This window comes from Lagopus leucura, unplaced genomic scaffold (genome assembly GCF_019238085.1).
Source record: "Lagopus leucura isolate 7727_CA_CO unplaced genomic scaffold, USGS_WTPT01 Super-Scaffold_73, whole genome shotgun sequence".
In the NCBI taxonomy this organism is placed as follows: Eukaryota; Metazoa; Chordata; class Aves; order Galliformes; family Phasianidae; genus Lagopus; species Lagopus leucura.
In genome coordinates, this window is record NW_024962252.1 from 53,596,770 (window position 1) to 53,618,772 (window position 22,003).

The 22,003-nt window shown below is 37.1% G+C and overlaps 1 protein-coding gene across 5 annotated transcripts in view; it reads right to left on the reverse strand.

Moving 5' to 3' along the window:
* The window catches only part of SCAF8 (SR-related CTD associated factor 8), an 84,094-nt gene that overhangs the window by 58,576 nt on the left and 3,515 nt on the right, over positions 1 to 22,003 (reverse strand). For all 5 annotated transcript variants that reach the window (XR_006180198.1, XR_006180191.1, XM_042877143.1 and 2 more), the window contains exons 2-5: positions 4,023 to 4,106; positions 2,143 to 2,187; positions 1,197 to 1,358; positions 593 to 749 (exon numbers count right to left, since the gene is read on the reverse strand). Coding sequence is in view for 3 of the 5 variants with exons in the window: in XM_042877143.1 (XP_042733077.1) it covers positions 593 to 749; positions 1,197 to 1,358; positions 2,143 to 2,187; positions 4,023 to 4,106 (448 nt within the window). In the remaining 2 variants the exon portion in view is untranslated. The remainder of the gene's footprint in view (positions 1 to 592; positions 750 to 1,196; positions 1,359 to 2,142; positions 2,188 to 4,022; positions 4,107 to 22,003) is intronic.

Below are 22,003 nucleotides of genomic sequence, written 5' to 3' on the forward strand. Positions count from 1 at the left end.
CTTTAGCTGTACTCTATAAGCAGCTTTTTGCCCACTTGGCTCTTACTCCAAACAAGAGCGAGGAGGAGGTATGTTAGTAGATGCAGCTTGTTTTATTGATGTGGGGTTTTCTGTTCAAAATTATTGCCTGTTGACCACCAAAAGTAAAAGATCCCCATCTGACATTATCTAATCAGCATGTTCAGTACTAAAGATAGCAAAAAGATACGGATGGGTTCTCTTTTCAACGGTCAAGTATCTTTCAAGTATCTTCTTCTTTGCCTTTAAGGTGTAAAAGTAGGTCTTACTGCACTGTTACTCAATATGAAATTACTTAAGATACACAGTTGGAAAGTAAACATAATGAGCTTTGTTTTGGTTTTGCTATTTTCCTAATCTGAATGCTGGCTATAGTACATTCCTTTCTGGATTTCATTGGATTTACCAAAAGGGAACCAGTGAGGTGGGTTTTTCTGGTTGGTTGGTTTTTTTGTTTTGTTTTTTGTTTCCCCCCCCCCCCTTCCTTCCAGCACTTTAACAGCCAAGGTACCAAAGCTGACAGAAGGGTTTCGATAGAATGTAATTTATTCAATTTTAATCTGGTTTTGTTTACCTGGTGTATTGTTGCTCATAGCAGCAGTAGTACTGGGCAAGACGGGGGTCACAACTGGTGGAGGAATTCCTGCTGCCATATCCAAAAGAGGCTGAATAATTTCACTCTTGAACACGTTATTTTTCTGCCATAAGTTTAGCACTCTGACAATTTTACTCTAAAATGATAAAAAAAATAAGAGAAGATCTGTGTCATGATTACATTTTTTGTTATCATGAATTACTGAAGTTTTAACCAGCAATTCCAACCTGTTTAGACTGAAGCGCCTTTGGATTTACAAAACTACAAACCCTAGGAATAGTTACATCAAAGATGTCTAACCCATGAGCCTGGCCTGACATATACAGGCTGTACATAACACACGCAGGATATACATCCTTCAGTAAAAAAATAATTTAGAATTACTAACTAGCCTAATTATACGCATCTTTCCCCACCCCTGCGCTCAGAAAACCAAAATTAAAGAAAAACATACAAATGTGTAAAGGAGAAGCCTTCAGTAAGGTCCACTCTAGTAAGCAAAATATGAGATCAACATCTTTATTCTTTAAAGGAAACACACTAAAATTGCTTTGATTAGAAGAAGTTATACTAAATGTTTTACCTTGTCATCCCCAGGACAACGATACAAGTTCTGAAAAGTGCTGATGATGTTATTGCTGAATCTTGGAGCAAATACATCCTTCTCTTGCCCAAACTGATGCCGGGACTGCCTCACAATCGAATCAATGACGTACAGACCAGGCACCTTGTATTCTGGTTTGCACTACAAGTAACAGTAATTTATGATATTCATACATCAACAATAACACAAATCATTACTGGCAGACTAAACAGAAACAGCTCCATCTAATTTTTCAAAATGTTCACTATTTATTAGATTTTAGAAAAATGCAAAACTGTCTCAAACAGAAGCCGCTAGCCCTTAATGTTCAATTTGTCACAGTTACATATACTCCACAAATATGTATATAGCTTGAATTTCATTTGCTACCACTAACAAAATAAAAAACCTCTTTAGAGTCTAGCTCGTAAAAATCAGCACATGAACAACAAACCTTTTTTAAAGATGCATTATTCTAAAAGATGTAGAGCAGCATAAAGCACAAACAAAAATGCCACATTTCACACTAGACAAGAGTAAAAGTTAAGTGATCATCTTTAATTTTAAAAACTGTGCCAAAAACCTGCTGGAAAAGCAAAAGCAACTGTCACTCATTAGATTACTTTCAATTACTTTGCTGGAAGATTCATAGGCTTCTTTTAACATTAAATGACCACACACAGAAGTAGTTTCAACACAGTATCTGCAGTCATTGAAGTCAAAATTTACATAAATATAAAATGAGGACAGTGTATTTGTTTTTCAGCAGATCTGTTATCATCTACTGATTACTAACAGAAGTTGAATGCAACTGAAAACTGAAATACATATTCTGGGGTAAAAACAGAAATTCATATGTATACCTAAGACCCAACTGTAGCAAATAATCCCTACAACACTGAAAGCTTCTCTGTGTGATAACATAAGATATCTGTTACTGACTTACCTTTTGAATGAATTTCTCAACACTCTGCACAACATGCTTGTAGAACTAGAAAACAAAGACAGTATTTCAATAGCGGAGAAAATTCTGTGATGCATATACTTGCTTAAGTCATGCAGCATTGACAATAAAACAACAATCAGAAACTTCAGTTGATCAACCAGCAATACAACATCCATAGCTAAATATGCTATCATCCTCAGAAGATTTAACAGCATCAGGAAAAGCTAACTGCACTTATCTTTTTTAGAATAGTGTCTGTATCTACTAAGCGAAGGTGACTGCTCCTTGAGAATTATGCTGTTATTTCAACACACTTAACTGCAGATGTTAGCACATTACTAAGAATAGCATTTCTCTCTATTTTATTTTCCAAATGTTAACTTTGATAATCTAAATACACAATATACAAATAGGAAAATCTTTAAAACATTTACTGAGTACTTATTCTTTAGTCCTGTTGTTTTCTTTTGTGAGGTTTTTTTTTCTGTTATTGGTTGTTGTTGTTGTTGTTGTTGTTGTTGTTTTTTTAATTTCACATATAATTGCAATAGCTCCACATCATCTTAATAAATGCTCTACAAAATTAAACCTTGTTACTGAAATGATAAGCATAAAGCATGATCGATACTTCCCAGTATCCCCTAAGATGCACTGAAACCCCCATCTCAAAGGGAGTCTGGAAATGCAGTAGTTACTTTATATCCTCTTTTGCCTTGACTGTAGCAAGCTGTGGTAACAGAAAAGTAACATTTTCTAGCATTTCTAGAATATGATACACTCTGCATGTGGTCTAAGTTCTAAGAACAACAGAAGTGTCAATTTCTATGTGATAATACACACCAAAGAATCACAGAACAGCCAGGGTTGGAAGGGATCTCAAGAATCATGAATCTCCAATCCCCCTGCCACATGCAGGGCCACAAACTTGCCCATTTAATACTAGACCAAATACTAGATATCGCTCCCACTCACTAAACTTACATTCATTTCTTGGTACACCACTATTGTATTAAATATCCCAAGGCTGTAAGTTCAGGTACCAAACTGGTAGCTACAAAATAACATTGGAAAAACTGGAAAGACTGGAAAATACAACTTTTAAAACTTTAGCAGGTTTATGTCTTTGAGGCCCAGTTTATTAAAGGGTGAAAATACATAATGAAAATCTTGAAAGAGATATAGCATTGTCCATTTCAAGGTTTCCAAGATTCTGGTATCATTTAGCAGAGTTGTTAGAGTAGTATGGTTAGGTTGCAGTTGGACTTGATGATCTTTAAGCTCTTTTCCAACCTGACCAATTCTATGATTCTATGATTTATTATTAGTTTGGGTAAAGTTCAGTACGGATTTCTAGCATTCTCATAACACTGCAACACATGCACTCTGATTTATGTAGACTTCTCTTATTTAATAAACGTAATAAACTCCATTCCTCTACCATCAATTTGCTCTGAGTTATGCAGAACTCCAATGCAGACGTCACCAGATGAAAATTTATCTACCTTCCCTGCAGAAGCACGCAGACATAAAGACCACGTCATGCCTTTCTTGCTTTTATTCTATGCTTTTTATTCAACTCTCCAGCTCCCACCAAGCGTTCGTTTCAATGCTTAGTACTGTGCACTCTTCCCTCCATTATTTTTCAGTGCTGTTTTCTGTTGCTTTGCTGCTACTTGGCAATTATGTGGTTCTACTTTGTGGCAAGATTAGTCTTTAGTTAGGGTCCTGGGGACCCTTATGATCACACTTGATCATAATTTGGCAACTGTGCACATGATAAAGGGGAAAAACTTGCAGCAGCATGTTCTGTAAGCTATTCAGGTATTTTGTGAGAGGTAAGAAATGGAAAGGAAATTAGAAGTAGCAAGTCAGTTCCTTACCTTTATAGCCTTGATTGCTGCCTTGGTGATCTGTGTCATTTTAGCTTTAGAAATGGGTGGCTTATAATCATTCAGCGAGTACAACTGCAGAAAAAAAACAACAATTAAGTGATCAGAAATACATTCTGCAGTTCTAAAAAGTATAAAAACACAGTATCTTTTCATAAAGAAATACCACTTTTGATATTCATCTAATTTTACATATGTATCAGATCAGAAAATAAATCCTCATTTAAGAAATAGAAAGGCCCAATGAAATACAATCTAACAACCAAAAAGCTACAACGCACACCTAGTTATTAGCACTGAATACAGCAGACACCCATAGGTGAAGTTACAAAGGAAATATGCAATATACAAATGTGACAGCTCTCATTATGTTTTCTTTTTTAGGGCAAAAAAGTAATAGTGCACTTGATGACCCTCAAGAAAATGCACAGACACTTAACCAAATACTTATTACATGCATCATCGCTTGCCTACTGAATCTTATTTTATTTTCCATAAAACAAAAATGTTCAGCCCAGCGAGAATGAGCATGTAGCCATTTTGCCACTTACCACAGCAGATTTATACACTTCATTCACCGTTTTAACTCAAATAAATATGCTAATTATTAAAAACATTTAAGCAAATTCCATCTGAGTTCTCAGTTCTTTCTGAAGCTTTGTAACTTCATATCTAAGCACCAAAACAGACAAGGTACACAAGCTGTTTCACAACATTTTTTTTTTCCCCAAAGATGCAGTAATAGCCTTATTCTTACTCCCCTGACCCGAGATGTGAACTGACACTACACTACCCATTATTTGCTGCTTTCCTACATCAGAAGACTAGATACAAAAGGCCAAACCAGTCTTCAGAATGTTCTCGACTTAGCTTACACTGTATTTTTCTTGGAAGCACATTAACTTGAAAATGTAGCCCTGACAATGAGAATGGCCATCCACAGAAAATTTGTATTTCCTTCTTAAAGATGAGAAAAATTGGAGTTAATCCCATAAGATTGCTAACATCTAAAATAAAGTCAAAAGGCCACTCACTTCTCCTACTACACACTCCAAGTGTTGCAAAATATTTAATTCTTCAGCTTCCTACAATTCATTAAATCTTAGGCAAACAGTTAGCTAAGAAAACCTAATACAGAATGGCTTACATTTAGCAAAGTAACATGCAAGAGCAAACAGGATCACACAGTGGAAAGGATCAGACAATCATAAATATAAGTCACGCTCTCTGAGCTGCTTATAATAATTCACTGCTTTGAAATTAACAAGTTCCCAAGAGAACTTCTCTTCTTACCTATTAAAAAATAGTTTTAACTAAAACTTGCATACTTGTCAAAAGGTGAACTGGAAAAGAGATTGCTTTGCCCACGCCTAAATATCAGTCTTTTCAGCCTGTAGGAATTTTAATTAAAACTGTGAAATTAAAATCAGTTCACACTTAGACATCCACTTCTAAAACAAACATTACTACCTCTCGCTGTGTTCTCAATTACTTCTGTCCTTCTTACAAAAGAAAAAAGAAAAAAAAAAGACAAAAAAAAAAAGCAATAACCTTCCAAAATTCAAATATATGAATGCTCTTAACCAGTACTGAGGAAAAGGAGAAAACAGGAAGGGAATCCAAAATCTCCACAATCAGTTTCTTCTCTGTTTTACACTCATGCTTCAGTGCTCAACTTTCACTTAAGCTTCAGTTACACAATGGTGATACTGCAGGTCATTTTCGTCCTGTGTAACAGCTTGGCTTGATACATGCCACTACAGCTACACTATTTCTGGGGAGTGTCAGAAACATTTTGCTCACTTTCATGAAGTATGCTTCAGTTTGCATTCCCAGTCAGCAAACTCAAAGCTGAAATGCTAACAAGAGTAATCTAGACATACGCAAGACTGAAATCAGGAAGCCACCTTGCCAATCCAAAAACTGAGCATGAAAAAGTAGGAAAATATAGGAACTTCTTGACCACAGATAGAAGCAGCAACAAGGAGGCAGAACCGCTGACTCATGTAGATGAGATGGTAGCACACCTGACCATTCCACCAGCTTTGAAATCACCACAAAAAGGTGGATGGGGCAGTTCAAAGCAACAAGAAAGCTACAACACTGTGCTGGGAAGCACAGAACAGTCACAACTAATTCTGAAGCAGTGTGCAGTCAGGATGCTATAATAGCATCCCATTACTCTACTCCAGGTAGTAGAAAGCCGTATTTGCCTTTATGTTTTCTATTTCAAACTACCTGTCATTAAAAGAATAAATGAACCAAAAGAAACAGCAAAATTAAGAACATAATTCTCTACAGAGAGACTTTTTGGACAACGGATATACCAGTTGCAGGCTTTCACAGCTGTTGAAAGGAAAATACAGATCCTAAATTCAGTACTTGGAAGAAGCCAAGACAAAATAATTCTTCTAAGTTGTTTGTCCTTATAAGGATTTAGGAAGCTTTAATTTCCAATAAACATTTTATTTTGAAGATAACATTCACTTGGCAAGGCACTAATTTAGGCCCATCAGCGCATGACAAAAGAACTGTGAAGCAGCAGCATCTGGAACACTGCAAAGGACAATGAGGGCCCTGTGTGAAATACCTATTTGCAATTTTGCAACATTTAATGCAACACTTTTGACAAAAATAAACCACTTATAAAATTAAGAAATGTAACATGAATTAAAATGTAATTTTTATTTATTTTTTTTACTGCATTGTAAAGAATGTACCCACATGAAACATAGACATTGTGTGGGAACTGTGGCTCAAACCTCTGACTGACCACCTGAGGCGGGCAGTGAGTCAGCCACGGAGCACAGGTGAAGGCAATTCACCTGCACTGCCAGGAGGGATGGAGCCTGGTTCCACCTCTCCTAGGCCTATTTAAGAGCTGACTGCCACTGAGGAAACATCTCTTCCTGGAGATTGCTCTTCGTGCAGTTTATTACAAGCCTACAACATTGGTGAGCATTTTTCATTGATTATTTTTTCATTGTGATAATCCTACTTAGAAGGTAATAAAAGTGGTCAATCAGAGGTTCAGGCCGTGATCAACGGTTCCCATACAGATGTTCACTGAGTAGTGGCCAAAACCACGTTTCTGAATACAGAAAGTTGAATGTGCACAAATGCCTTCCTGAATACCTACCAACAGCACCCATGCTCTTAGCTCCATCCTCAGGAAATTCACACATTGTGCTTATTAACAGCCAACCAGGAATTCCCCTCCACTAGCTCTAGTGTTAGGCTCCTTAAAGAGGCAAGACTCAAGCAATGAAATTATATATTTTTTTTTCATCTAGCTTACAGGATTATTAAGACCGTAGGCATGCCAAAGAAATCAAATATATTTCAAATCTAGTTAAAGTAAAATAATTCCATCTATTCAGAATTATAAAACATGAAAACAAAAATACTTTTATTTTTAAAACTTGTGTTTCAATTCTGGCTCATTTCTTTTTGTATGTCCTTTTGTACAAACATTTAGTCAAAACAATTTGCTATAATTATTTCCTGATCATCATTTTATAAGGCGCTGGCAGAAGCCCTCTAAGCAAACTAAGAAAAAAAAACCAACAAAAACAATAAAGCTAAATAGTAAAGTCAAGGAAATCATCTGAAACAAAATGATATAATGCTGACTATCCCAAGTGGGATGCCAAATAAAAAAGAGCGGCCATACCCTCTAGCTGGTAACGTAAGTACAGAAGATAAAGTAATTAAGTTTGAAAAACTAGTTAAGTAATGAAAGGGCACAACAATAAGCCTTTTTCAAATGACAGAAGGAATAGAAGACATGTTACTGGATTCCTCTGGGGCCAAAAAAGATAATCAGTGCAAACACAAAGACTCATAGGAGAGAAAACCCAGCAGAAGAACCTGCCTCTCCTCATCTGTTTTTAGACCTATGCACTGAGGAAAAACTCTGGAGGTCTCCCATACCACAATCCCCTTCTAGTGGCAAAGAACAAGTTTGTAAAGGGAAAAATAATGGACTGTGAGAATCAAATTCTGAAGAACTCAAGAATCAAAAACTTGCTGCTAACTGCCATTCCTGAATTCTCACTTCAAACAGCCTCAATCTTGTAGCACTGAAAGACCAAAGATAAAGAACAGGAGTTTCTGAAAAGGGCTCAAGGGGACATTCAGGAAACAATATATCAGCTAGGTTCAACGTTTGTACCAGAAAAAGATATAAATTTCTCCAAAGAAAAGAATTATTGGGCACGTATAATTCCATGCAGCTGTTGAAAAGAAAAACCACATTTCAGGCTGTTGTTCTTTGAAAGGCTCCGCAAGCGCTGCAAGAAATCACAGCTACAGCCCACCTGGAATTCCAAAAGACATTACACACTTCTCACAAAAGGGTACAACGAAACTGGGGTCTCCTAAACAGGCACTGCCATGGCAAATAACCTGACCAGCTGTTACTTAAAAGTAGCCAACAAATAATTTGAATAAATCGGTGGAAGTCCCAAGAATCTGTGCTGGTGACTGTGCTGTTCTGTAGTTCTGATTGTTCTGGATAGGAAAGATGAAGTCTGACCATCAAAAGCTGCCAAGGAACGTTAGCGATACAAAGATATAAAGAGGTAGGCAAACTAAAAGCAAGCACACAGGAAGTAGTGGATTTTGAAGCTGACTACTGTCATGCAGGAATGAGATGTGCTGGTGCAAGAGCAACAGTACAACAGTCAACTAGAAAAATTTCAGCAGTAAAAGCAGTAAACGCTTTTAGAACCACACCATTATTTAGTTTACTGTACTAACCTATAGGGCACTCTTGTCCTTAGTATTTCTGAAGTTTCCTCCCTCCTAATCTTCAAGAAAGTCATTAAGGTTAACAAAACACATGGAAATGCTTTTAGGTGAAGAACAAGGGTGGCTAGAACTCTTCAGCACACAAACATCTAAGGGAATAGCAGATGCCAATATAACCCTGAGTAGTAGGGAAGGTTACCCTGGAATAGATGGGCAGACTAAATGCAGGAGTGCACCAAATGAAATCAGAATGAAATGAGTGAAAACCAAGCTGGTGAAAGTGGTTTGAGATTGCTGGCTTTTATTTCCTCCAAGAATTCCCTGCCTCAGAGGGGTGCTTTTCTATGCCTCACAGGGATGTGATTCACTCAGGAATATCTTGATATGTTTGCCCAGATACTACAATGAAACACACCCACTCTTTTAAATATAGAATACAGTCAGCAATCTGTATGTAAGCACGCAATGCAACTCTTAACTTAGAAGAACTTCAAATGAAGTTTAAGCCTTATCACATCAGGCAGCTGCATTTTTTTCTTCAATAGAAATTAAGTTCACTTATGGGTAGCAAAAGTGAAATACTGCACCCTTCCTGTGGCAGACGAAACCAAGAAGTTTCAGAGTTTCTGAAACACGCTGTTCACATTAAGAATACAAACGTGGAAGGAGAAAGCATGGGAGCACACACAAACCATAACGCAAACTTCAAAAAACATGCTTAGCAAATGAACTCCCACATGACTCAGCACATTCTGAAGAAAATCTACCTAATTCCATCACTAGTCATTTATCTATTTTTTGGATAAGCATCAACACACACCAAATGCTGAAAAAGAGAGAAATTGATGAGCGTTTACTTATGCAATTGATGCCTATCTGCATCAATACAGATATCTGTCACAGATTTCTACAGATACCTGTCCACTCATAAAACCTGCCTTCTCTACTTAAATTCATAAGTTCAAAGCTGAAACGACTTGCATACTTAAACATGTTTGCATATATATATATATATATATATATATATATATATATACACATATTATTATCTGTTTATGCTAAATATAAGTACAATAACTTAAAGCACTGTTGTGGTGAGCACCACACTTCATAGTCTCTTCTATAATTTGTTCTAAGAAAATACAAATTCTTCTGTGAACATGGCACATCTATCAACAGTTGATGACGTGCACACCTATCTGTTCAAAATCTTATTCTAAAACCACCTGATGATGTTGAATCAATTTGTTGTATTCACTTAGTAATTAGTATTCATTTTAGTATCATTTAGCAGTCAGATTTTGCACTGGAAACTAAAAAGAATATGCTAATCCAAACAAAAGTAACATTCATTTCTCAGCTATCTTAACATCTGAAGGGAAGAAAACAGCCTTCTGCCATCTGCCCGGAAGAGTACTACTACACAGAGCTCTGTATTCACCCACGATTCAATCTAACATGGGAAGGCTCTCCTGAGAAAAGTCACCAGAACACAAACAGAATCTCTGGGGAAAAGTGCTATTTTTGTTATTCTTTGCTTCATTAAGTCCAACTGACTTGAATAAACAGGAAAGTTAAGCCCGACATAATCAGAGACAAGTCATGAATCTGCTGGTGAAAGAGAAATCACTTCCAAACTGTTGGCTCAGTCTTTCAAAAACAAACGCAAGCAACTAATGTTAAGGAATTCAGTTATAAAGAACATCAAATGCAGTTTTCCCATAATGACTTTTTGGGAATAGCTTCCTCTGTGAGAAAAATAGAAAGAATATTTTCAAGTTTCTAAAAAAAAGTGCCAGTGATTTTTCAGAGCAGTGCACTTAACATGTTTGTTTGCAATGCCAATGGAAATGTAATGTACCATTACTTTCTTTTAGAAAGCTATGGACAAAATACTTAATTGCCTGTCTCAAGTATTCTGGATGAACAAACATTGCTCAACTCCAAATATAGTGCAAACAGAACTGAAAACTACAAAACACAACTGAAATTGGTCTTCCCACCCCATTTATTACTAAAATAAATATCAGGGCAATCTGCAACGAATTTGGGTGAGGTGAAGCTGTTTTACTGTTGGCTGTATGATAATTCCATCTAGCCATGCCCTGCCACCACCACCCTGATAACAAGGTGGAATACAATCCATAAACACATGAAAGAAGTACTCACGTTTGATTAAATACTGAATATAAATTACAGGGAAGACCTTAAAAGGATGGCCGGAATCTGAATGGCATTTAAGGGACAAAATGAATCTGCAAAGATATACTTATCACCAAATCCTAATCTGTCTCAATGAAAGCTATTCCCAGGGTAATGATCTTACAAGGCAAGAATCAGATGCCAGCCAAACGGCCATGTAAGCACATAACAGCTTATCAGATAGACATTACAAAGTCTTCAAGCTGATAACTGGCAGTTTTAAGGGTGTATTCTTGTTTTCATTTTATTATATATAATAAGACTGTCTTCTCAATCTGTTTTGTTACTGTGTCAATTTGAAAAACAGATTTCCCAATTTTATTAGCTCTTATCCTTACTCAACTGTACAGAAATGTAAGAGACAAACAATGGGGCAAACCTGCATTGCGTCTCCAAAGCTATCACCAGTTCTTCCCTAAATCTCTTCAGCAGGCCGCGTAACAGCTAACCAATTCATCTCTTAATCATGCCTCAAAAACCATCATTTATACAACTGTGCTTCGCTATTCCACCCTGCTGGCCTTGTGTCACACCCAAACGTTAAGTAGTACAACTTACATGCCCCAGGAGGGTGAAAAAACATCAATGTGGTGGAGCATACTGTTAACCAACTTCAGTGCTTAACAGAAATATGTACTGAAAAATGCTCAGTGGAGGATTCAAGCCATAGAGATGTTCCCACAGGATCCTGACTTATGTGCATTCCATAAGAAGACCCTTTCACCCAGCATACCAGGTTCCTTTTCCACTCTGTCTGGAATCTCATGAAATTGCCCTTTCTGTTTACCCTCCACATCCAGAGCTTCTCCAAGCCTTCAGATGCTCCTTCCAGCCCTCACCCAATCCCAGCTAACTTGGCCATTTCAACTGCCAAGGAAAGCAGGAAGTGTGTCAACAGAAACCTGGAAAGCATTTCAAGCCCCTTATCTAATTGTGCCTCTGGTCTGAGCATCACTACCAAAAAGCACCCAGATCTTCTTGGACACCTCCAAGTGGGAGCTGTTATTGAGGCTGCTTTGCTCTCTCTGTCCCTACACAGTTCTTTCTTTTTAGTTTAAATTTCAATTCTTAATAATCTACTCCCCTCTCTTTTTTTCCCTTTCATGTTCTCTTTCGTTCTGTTTTTGCGGATTTTGATTTTATTTTTTTTTTAACCTTCTACCCCTTTCCTCAAGAGGGCACAGCAGCAAAAGTTACTTGCTGATGTACCGCTAGTGTAGACAACATGAGTGGGAACAGCAACCAACAGTTGATGCTTATAGCACGTAGATACACAGTTGCCACTTCACTGATACTGTCTCTGATACTTTTATTTCTAGTATTTTAGCCACCATCAACCCACAGCTCAGCGATTCCTGAGCCACCACTAACGGAATGTTTTCATACAATCTCCAAGCTTCCTCCGTGTACAGCAATACACTTATTATTTTTTTAATACATGTAAATCTTTATCATGCCCAATACCTTATAGCAAAGACAGGTAGTTTAATCAAAACTTGTGCAAATAAACATTTTTTCTTGTTTTGAGCTCAGGTTCATAAATCACATTGGATTTGTGCAAGTTCTGCACTGGAAAAAATAGTAGTCTGCCTCTTCTGTGTCATCAGTACTATAGACTCCTATTTCATGACCCTTCAGTGACCTCTGTTCTAGCCTGAAAAGAGTATAAATATTTACTAATTTCTCATGCAGACCTGTTCTGCTCCTTTGACTGTCCCTTCTGCCCTGTACACGCAGTACTGCCAGAATGGCTTTGTGAGCTGGAAATTAGACTACATGTGATACAAAACAAAGATATAATGGCATTTACAATGAGTATTTTTTTCCTAAAAATTTCTGAGCATAAGAGGCATTTCACCTTGATTGCAAGATCTTACCAATTGCCAAATGATGTAATTTCAGGATCTATCACTGAGTACATGAAGGAAGGGTTGCCTTTTTCATACTGTCTCCCCAGCCATTACTCTACATTTAACTAGATGAAACTGCAGTCTGTCATCCAAAAAAATCAGTATGACAGTGTAATTTTGCAATTCATCAAATCTAGCCCTTCATTATCACTATCCCAAATACCTTCGTAACTCATAACCTCATAAGTTTCTTCCTTTTGCACAGCATTTATAACTACACATGGATTCCTGCCATAAAATCTCCTAAGATTCCCTCATGAAAAAGAACAATCATTTATTTCTACACATGGTTTTTCTACCACCTTTCCTCTTGTAGCAGTTATCTATACGATCTAAAGATGTAGAAAGAACTCTCTTTCTCCACACAATTCAACTTCTTTTCAAAATTTTGGACATGGAGGATCTTGTCAACTACTTTCTAGAAATCCCAGTACGTGGTATGACCAAGTATTCCACAGTCCACATGGCTGGCCTGAAAGACAGACCCCGAAAAGGTCTCTCTTACTATGCCATACTATTTGGTTGGTGGTCATAAAAACCACACCAACTCTTCCTCATGTATCACATCCATTCGAGCAGTTTCAAACAAACTCTGCTGCTTATTTTTCACCACCTTCAACAGTTATTTCTTCAGAGTTTGATACCAGTTAAATAATAAAGCCTTGAAAGTCAACTTTACTATCAGATCATTAAAACAAGCGTTTCTCTCATACCACCCTCTCACTCATTACAGTCAATTGATATTATCTGAAAATAAGATGGGATTACCTGTACTCAAAAGGATTTTGAATGAATTTATCGGACAAAAGAAAATGCATTATTTCCTCATGCATCTCCTTCAGAATTAAAAGGTTCCAAATGCATCAGTTACACTGAGTCTTACACACAAAAAAAATCTGGATTTAAGTGTCATGCCCAGGAAAGGAGGCTGGCAAGTAAAGCCAGTTACATTCACAATTTTGTATTTTTCCCCACCTGATGTAACAATTTAATGCTTTGTATATCAAAAAGCAATAAAACTGACAGCTAAGAATCTATGTAAGGGGCAGTATTCCAGCATACAGAAGGCTTAACCACATCATTAATCATCTCTTTCCCCAAAGTTATTTTATATAAATCACAGTCTTATTTCCAGAACGGGAAGAGGGGTAAAAATCGTATTTTGCTCAAAGATGTAATAAGCTACATAAATTATCTATTGGGAATGGATTACAGGCAAAAATCAGGCTGATGCTGTAGTTAAAGCACTGAATTTTTGCTCAATAGTTTCACTGTAATTCCTTTAAGATAAGTAGTCTTTAAGAGAAGGATTACTGAAAGCCCGGGAAGTCATCAGAGTATCTCAAATTCTGATTGTTCACTAATGCAAATAATATCATTAAAACTAATTCAAAAAGTGCTAAAAAATTATTATTTTTTTTTTATTGTAAGTATCTGTAAAAAGTGAACTTTACTGTAAAAAACCTGTATTTTACAAGGCAGTCTACTACGTAACTACAGCCTAAAGTTTCTCCAGTGAAGATAGGGCACCATGAAAATGAACTACTGTACCCTTCTGTGAATGGTCAGTGGCCTGCAGAGCAACTCACTGCATCTCCACGGAAGGCAATGGCATACCATACTTCTACAAAAGCCAGTATTTTATTCCAAAGTCTTTCACCACCCTTATTCAACAAGCAAGACAGCCAGACAACTGCTTCTCTACTACAGTGATATCCTGGCTAAAAATCAGAACAATGTGCTAACTTCATTAAAACAAAGGTTTATAAGTATTATATTCTTTTTCATACTTCTGGCCATGTCTTATAAAGGCCAGAAGAGACTGACTAGACAATAACTTACTCACACAAGACAAATTTTGCCACTAGAAGGCTTGAAAACTAAGAACATCTCTGATGTCATGCAATCCAAAGGAATACTCAAATCTGTACCTCAGAAGTTACATCATTATTACAGCAACTAAAGGAACAGACTTTTTGATACACAGAATTGCTCAGGTTGGAAAAGATCATAAAGATCATCAAGTTCAACTGCAACCTAACCATACAACCCAAACTCTAACAACCCTCTGCTAAATCATGATACTGACACACGAGGACTCAGACAAGCCTCTGAGATCACGACCAGAATTGGTACCAGGGTTATCAATTACATATACCTCTATGGACATAGTTTTATTTTCTCTGAAGCATTTGGTCCTGGCATCAGGGCACAACATTATCCAGACATCAAATACAGTAGTAAATGTTTGCAATTTTGATGTGCAGAAGATAAAATAAATACTTCACAGTAAATCTAATAAATATTAACAGATTACATTAATTTTTCACATTTCAATAGCATTAGAAATTAATAAAATCCAATTGCATATACAGAAAGAGTCACTGAATTGCTTACCAAAATATCTACATCACCACACTGCAAAGAACAAGAAAAGAGCATTGTCAGTCATTGCTTTGAAAAACAAATAGAAACAACAAGTTTTATTGTTGCATTTCATGTATTCTTGATTGCCTAGGAGAAGTTAATTAAAATATCTGAGCCCATCCCTCAGTGAATAAATTTTTTGCTCAGAGCAGACTGGACCATACCAGTGAAAACTGCTATTTAAACCCAGTTAATACCTTGTTGCTCCCTGTGTTGCACAGAAACTTCAGATTATAGACTAAAAATGTGCACTTAAGATGGTGAAAATGACAAATATTTCATTCTGCATAAGATATTTTAGTCTGAAATTAGAACAGTGAAAAGTTCCAATCTTCCAGTAATCAATACGGGTTGATAATATCCAATGCTAGCAAAACACAGAACAAAACAGCAACTATCCTAATACAACTGTGTTCATTTAAAGTGCATGATATGTGGTTGTATAATCAATGGATATCAAGATGCTACAATCACAAAATAAACAAGAGAGTTAGGCGAAGTGGACTATGATAACAAGAGAGAATAAATGGAAGGCTGACCCTTATGCTGGGCTCACCACAAAACACCAGAAGGAGGGATCTCCAGACAAGATCCTTCCCTGCTGGTAGCCAGCTGTTAAATAGGTCTAGGAGGGGTGGAGCCTGGCTCCGACCCTTCCGGCAGCACAGGTGAGTTGCCTTCAGCTGTGCTCCTCTGGCTGACTCATGGCTTGCCTCAGGTGATCAATCAGAGGTTCAGGCCGTGACTCAGCAGTTCCCATACAGTGGTTCATATTAACAAATACATAGCACAACAGTCAACATGCTTGATATCCCAGTATTTTCCTTTTATATTGCACTTCATTGACTTACAAAATATTTAAAATCACTTGAGAATGTTCACTCTAAAAGTTTACTCCCTCCATGCCAGATTAAGGACATGCCACTCCCCGCATATGGTAATTTTTGCAGAAGTGATCTGAAAGTTCATCCTAACTGACTGTACAAGCAATTGAGTAAAATAAGCCATAAAGCCAGTCAGTTTCTAGCTGAACACTTTTCAGCATGTGAAGAAGCCAGGTATTACTGACGTCGCCCCTATTTAGTCCCTCTCCCACCCATTTCTTTTTAAGGAAGTCAACAACTTCAAGTTTACTGACCCTGAACAATTCTAGGTGCAATTATAAAATTCCACTTTAGCTTTTGTATTTTAGAGTCATAAGTCCTACTACAGCCCATCTTCAATTCATTACCCTCTTTTTTTTGCCTGCATTCAAAGAAAGCTTATAAGCCCTGTTGGTATAACCTGCTTTGTACCAATAAGCTGTGAACCTAAAACCAGAATTTAAAGAAACCACCTGGATTCAAGTCTGGTGTCCTGAATTGTTTGCAACTACTAAGAAACAGATGTTTAGTTGAGAATAGCCTCTAGAACACTCTTTATTGCCTTCAAACCTTTAACAAGTCATAAAATACAATTCCCCTTATTCTCTTCATAGTAACTTAGGATGTTTACAGCCTGGGAACAAAAAGCTTAGAAAAACTTAAATGGTTCACATAAAATAGCTGGGCAAGACTAAGCCCTTTACCAAAGCTCAAGCTCCCAACAAGAGAAGGATGTCTGATCAAAAGGTCCATGCCACACTTGAAAGCACACTGCATAAGAAAACAGGGAACATAAAGGGGGTATGTCACTTCCTGCACTTCTTTCAGTATTCCTGACACTATTTTTTTTCCCCCTATAAATACCATTTTTTCACGATCTTCTAGCCAATTTTTTATCACCAACTGAAAGATCTATCATCTCCAGGCATGACGTCAGCCTGCAGAATTCCAGAGGCCATCCTGATGGGGAAGCGCCTCTCCTCATGCAGCAAGGCGCTTATCTGCAAGGATGTGGCACAGTGTGAAGTCACGCGCCTCAGACAAGTCTAAACACCATCACATCTCTACAGCTGTGAGAAACAAAGTACAGGGCCAGACCCCAACCATTCTGAAAATCAGAGACCGGCACTTTTTCTCTGCCAACTGCTTCTAAGGCTTGCAACAGAAGCTGTCTTGTTGCACTGACTTAGAAATGTTTTCTCCATAGGTATGGCTAAAAATTCCCTACATTCCTAACAAAGCTTCATGATTTAAAAATAAACTAATTAATTAAATTTAAAAAATAATAATCACGGTTTGTAGCAGGATGGATTTCTCTGCAACCAATATATTCGTTAAATGCATGTTTCTCCTTTCCTGCTAAGTGTTTCACTTCAAAATAACAAAGCAGCTACAGCTGCTTATCTATTAACAAAGCTACGAAGATCAATGTTATCTGTAACCAAAATACAGAGCATATTCACAGAATAACCCCATTCCTTTTCTTGTGAACCAGCTTTGTTCTTTTTTTTTTTTCCAGTGTTCTGAAAACTTTACTCTGATCACAGATTTCCATAAGCTTCAACAATCTGTTTAATATATTGCTCTTGGCTTTTGGAAAATGCAAAGACCTTTGTAAACATGATTATTCCTCTTTTAAACTTCGGTCACATCAATAGCAAAATACTAAATTCTATTTTCTATCGGTATTATTAGCTTATAAATGATCTGTCGAGAGAGCTCCACAAAGCCATCTTTTAAGGCCAAGATTTGTAAAGAATCTGTTTTAGAACAAGCAGCATTCAATTTATACTACTTTGTACTTGTGTAAAGAAGCTATAGAATACAGGTACGGAAAGCAAAGGATTCATCCAGTTAATTACACATCAGTTTTAATGAGTATCTAATACATTAAAAAAAAAAAAAAAGAAAATGAAAAAGAAAAAAAAGACATTCCAAGAAAGATGGAACCTCTCAGCATTCAATTTCAAATCAACAAGTATACAGAAACATTGAAACAGCACAAGAAGATGGATCTTCTGAAATATTTTTCCCAAAAATACATGTTATTTCAATTATAAATTCCAATTCAACGGCGTAAGACAGCTGTTCACTGTCTTTTATAAAACACCTTGTACAGCTGTAATCTGTTCATCAAAGAATACTCACTCCTATCTTCCAAACTTGATGTTACAATTAGGAGGGAACTTCAAAATAAACAAACTCAAGGCTACCAAAACAAGTGCCTTCAATCTCTCAGCTGTTGCTATGCTATGCTCTCCTACTGCTCAGTCGCCACCTACCCAAAGCCCTGCTCCTTGCAGGTGGTGCCTGCCGGGTCTAAGCTTTGCTCTTCCTCCTTTACTCATCATCTACTAGGATTGTAAATGGGAACCACAGAACTGTCTGTCAAGCCTCCAAAACAATAAACAAGTTGAAAATTGTTACTGCTTTTGCCATGTAGAAGGTTGCTTTCCTTCTCGTGCCAAGTCTTACCTTGCACATGCAAATGCATTTTATTAACTTAAAACACATGCATTGTATTTCTGAACGTCAAAGCATCAGAAAAATCCACTTGCTCACATAATCACAAAACCAGAAAAAAAAAACAGAAATGCAGTATTATTCAATACATACTTAAAACAACAAAAACAGCTCATTTCAAATTGCCAGCACAATTACATATACTTTGTAGTCAAGCTCTCAAGAGGAAAGACAATGGCAAAATACTGTATATCTCTGGTAGCCATGGATATACATGGCTGTAATTACCATTTGTATAGTATATATGCTATACATACTATACAAATGGTAATTCACTTGACAAAAGCTTGACATGGTAAAGAGTGGATTCATTTGTGGTGCAACAAATCTGACAGAGGGTCATGGTAGCAATGCACTCTTCTCCTCTTACTTTCTCCAAATTTAAACAAATCCTGTTTAAAAAAAAATAAAATCTGTTTTTAAACAGATTGGTTGGTATTGGTTGGTACAGCTGACCAAGAACAGGTGAAAATGAGAGCTAGTTCAGCAGTAGCTCCAGACCTCTTGCTCTCTTGCAGAACATATTCCATACAGTGTAGAAGCTCCTGGTGAAGAAGGTTAATAAAATTACCTACTTGGCTGTCAGTATTCCCAGAGCAATACAGCCAAAAAATAACTTCAAAGAAGTGAAGAAACAGAAGAAATGTACATGCAATTCAGAAAAGCTATGATATGAGAACAAGGACTAATCTTGTATAGAGTTAAAGCCAAGATGAACTCTGAATACATACACGAACAATTGTAACCCACTGTCGCCATGGAGTTACACCAGTGTTCATTGAGGCCAGGAGGGCAGGCTCTAAGCAAGGCTCAATCAGCCAATCCGGAGATAAATTTCTCACTGCCAGTCCAGAGGTAGAAAGACGAACCAATTTTACAGTCAGAAAAAAAAAAGTCCGCCACCTTCCAAGTGAAAGAATCTTCAGGAAAATACCCAAATGTCTAGCATATGTTTGAAGACATGCTTTATCAAATACTCTTGTTCTGAATGTTTTTTTCCATAAGAAAGTCTTTTGGCTCACTAGACTCTACAACTGCCAGAGGAAAACAGACTGCTGATGGCAAACTCAAATAAGACTCAGGATAATTTCAAGCACTTTGCAGAAGATTGTAGCCTTAGGCATGGTTTTAGTGAGTATGTGAAAATCAAAGGATCTGAACTCCTAAGAGTTCAGAAGTGCATTTGTATTAAGCTGCAAAATGGTTCGGTGTTCCCTAAATGAGTAGCAAACAGGACCAATAATTGTAACAACCCAGCTACAACCCAGGAGTACTGGCAGAATCCAGAGACCTACATTCAAACTCACACTCCAAGAATACAGGGTTCTAATCTAGAACACGAGTTAAGAAGAAATGTAAAGACTGTAAAATGGAAGGCAGAAAAACATTTTGTATCTGCCCTACACTAATTCACAAGAGAAGTGAGGTTATTGAGAAAAGTATGCAGAAAAGACAGCTAATATTTGGGACAAAGCCTGGCATGATCATTTACTCAAGATTCTGTGACTGGAGAAAGGCTAAGGTCAGACAAGTTTTTGAAAATGTGATACTGAAACTATAAATATTTATGCAGCACACACAGTCATTTAATCGGGTGATTTCATAAACTTACTTAGTATATTCTGGTAAGAAAAATGACTTCTGCTCCTGTGCCCTCTTAACAAAAAGCAAATAGTTTGACTCTTGCTGGGAAGCAAGGGGGTGAAATATTTACATTTCACTGATACTGCTCCTCATGGCCCTGACAGCAAAAGTGAAATTAACAAATTCTTACATATTTTGCTGCATCCTAATTAAATGCATTTTCTCTGTCGTTTGTTTTTTCTTCTCTAAGGAGCACTATGGGATTATAATGCAAAATAAAACCAAAGACCATTTTCACTTCCGAGCCAGAGGTTAAGAATGAAAAACTGAGACACCTTTCTGGATAGGTATCCACATGCACATGCAAATACAAATGGTTAATTTTTAATCCTAAAAATTACGAATAAGAGATAAAAGAATCCCAATCTGCTACAACAAAGCTTACAAAGAACAGAAGATAAATGAAGTATCAGATAAAACCAAAAGTTAAAAAGCTTTGAAGGTATCAGTAGCAGAGTCCTTTAAAACAGCAGAGGATGTGAAAGCAAGTTGCACTTTCCTATCACTATTTTCCACCACTGTTAAACTATTGGCAAGAAAGAAAACAGACAGAGGATTTCTCATTTTCTCAGCAATGAGAGACAGAAAATAAAACCCTGCAGATGTTACAGGTGCTTCAGCAAAGGCAGGATTTCAGAAATCTGTTTTGCCCTGGAGTAGCTTACATGCCCTTCTGCTGTTCCTCATATACAACTGCTATTATCATTACTTGCACTAATCAAAGCCCTGGCTCCTCATTTCACAGAGCATCCTTCTCACCACTCTACTCAACTATTCAGCATCAATTTCTATTTAGCACCTTTATGAGGCACACCAGTTAGGCTTTTTCTTTTAAGCATCAACTGGCATTCTTTCATAAAAAAGCTGCCATATAAATACAGCCCTCTAAAACAGAGTAACTGATTTACGCTGTACTTTTGTGTATCCATACTCCAATGTGTGTAATGAACATGAGTTATTTCCAAGAGGATATTTCTGAAACCACAGCTAACCAAACTGCTCCCTGCCACCACTGCAAACCTGCTGTCTGAAGAAACATCATGGCCATGGTGAGCAATGGACAGCTCAGTTAAGTAGAGAACACAGACAACTGCACCAGCAGTAAATGATCAGTGGCAGTTACATCCCTACCACTGACAGATTTCAGAAGATTAGTTAGCTCAAACGTAACAGTGAAGATTTTATGAACCATTTCCTTTCATCTTACATAGCTCTCAAAACTGTCCTGCACACCAAATGCTCACTGCGACCCCACTTTACGATGACCTATGTATGGATAGCCATTCTCATCGTTAAAAACACCTGAAGCCCAGTCTAGTAATTCTGGGCAAGTTTTACTTCTGGCTCTTCTTCCTAGAAGACAAGTGGATTTACAACAGAAAAGACACAGGAATCCACATCACTCTTTATGCAAACTAAAGTCACTTCCTTAATCTTTCAGTGCATTATGTGCACCCCACCTTCAAACACTTTAAGATGGAGCACATTCCATGTCTCCACAATGATACTTATTTCACCGTTCAGTTCAGTTGCATATAAAAAGATCAATACCCAAATGCACAGAGATTTCTTGTTCCTGGTATGAGCTTCAAGAAGCTATGTCTTTTTTTTTTTTTAATATATGGCTGACCTTTTTACAGTTGCCTCTTGG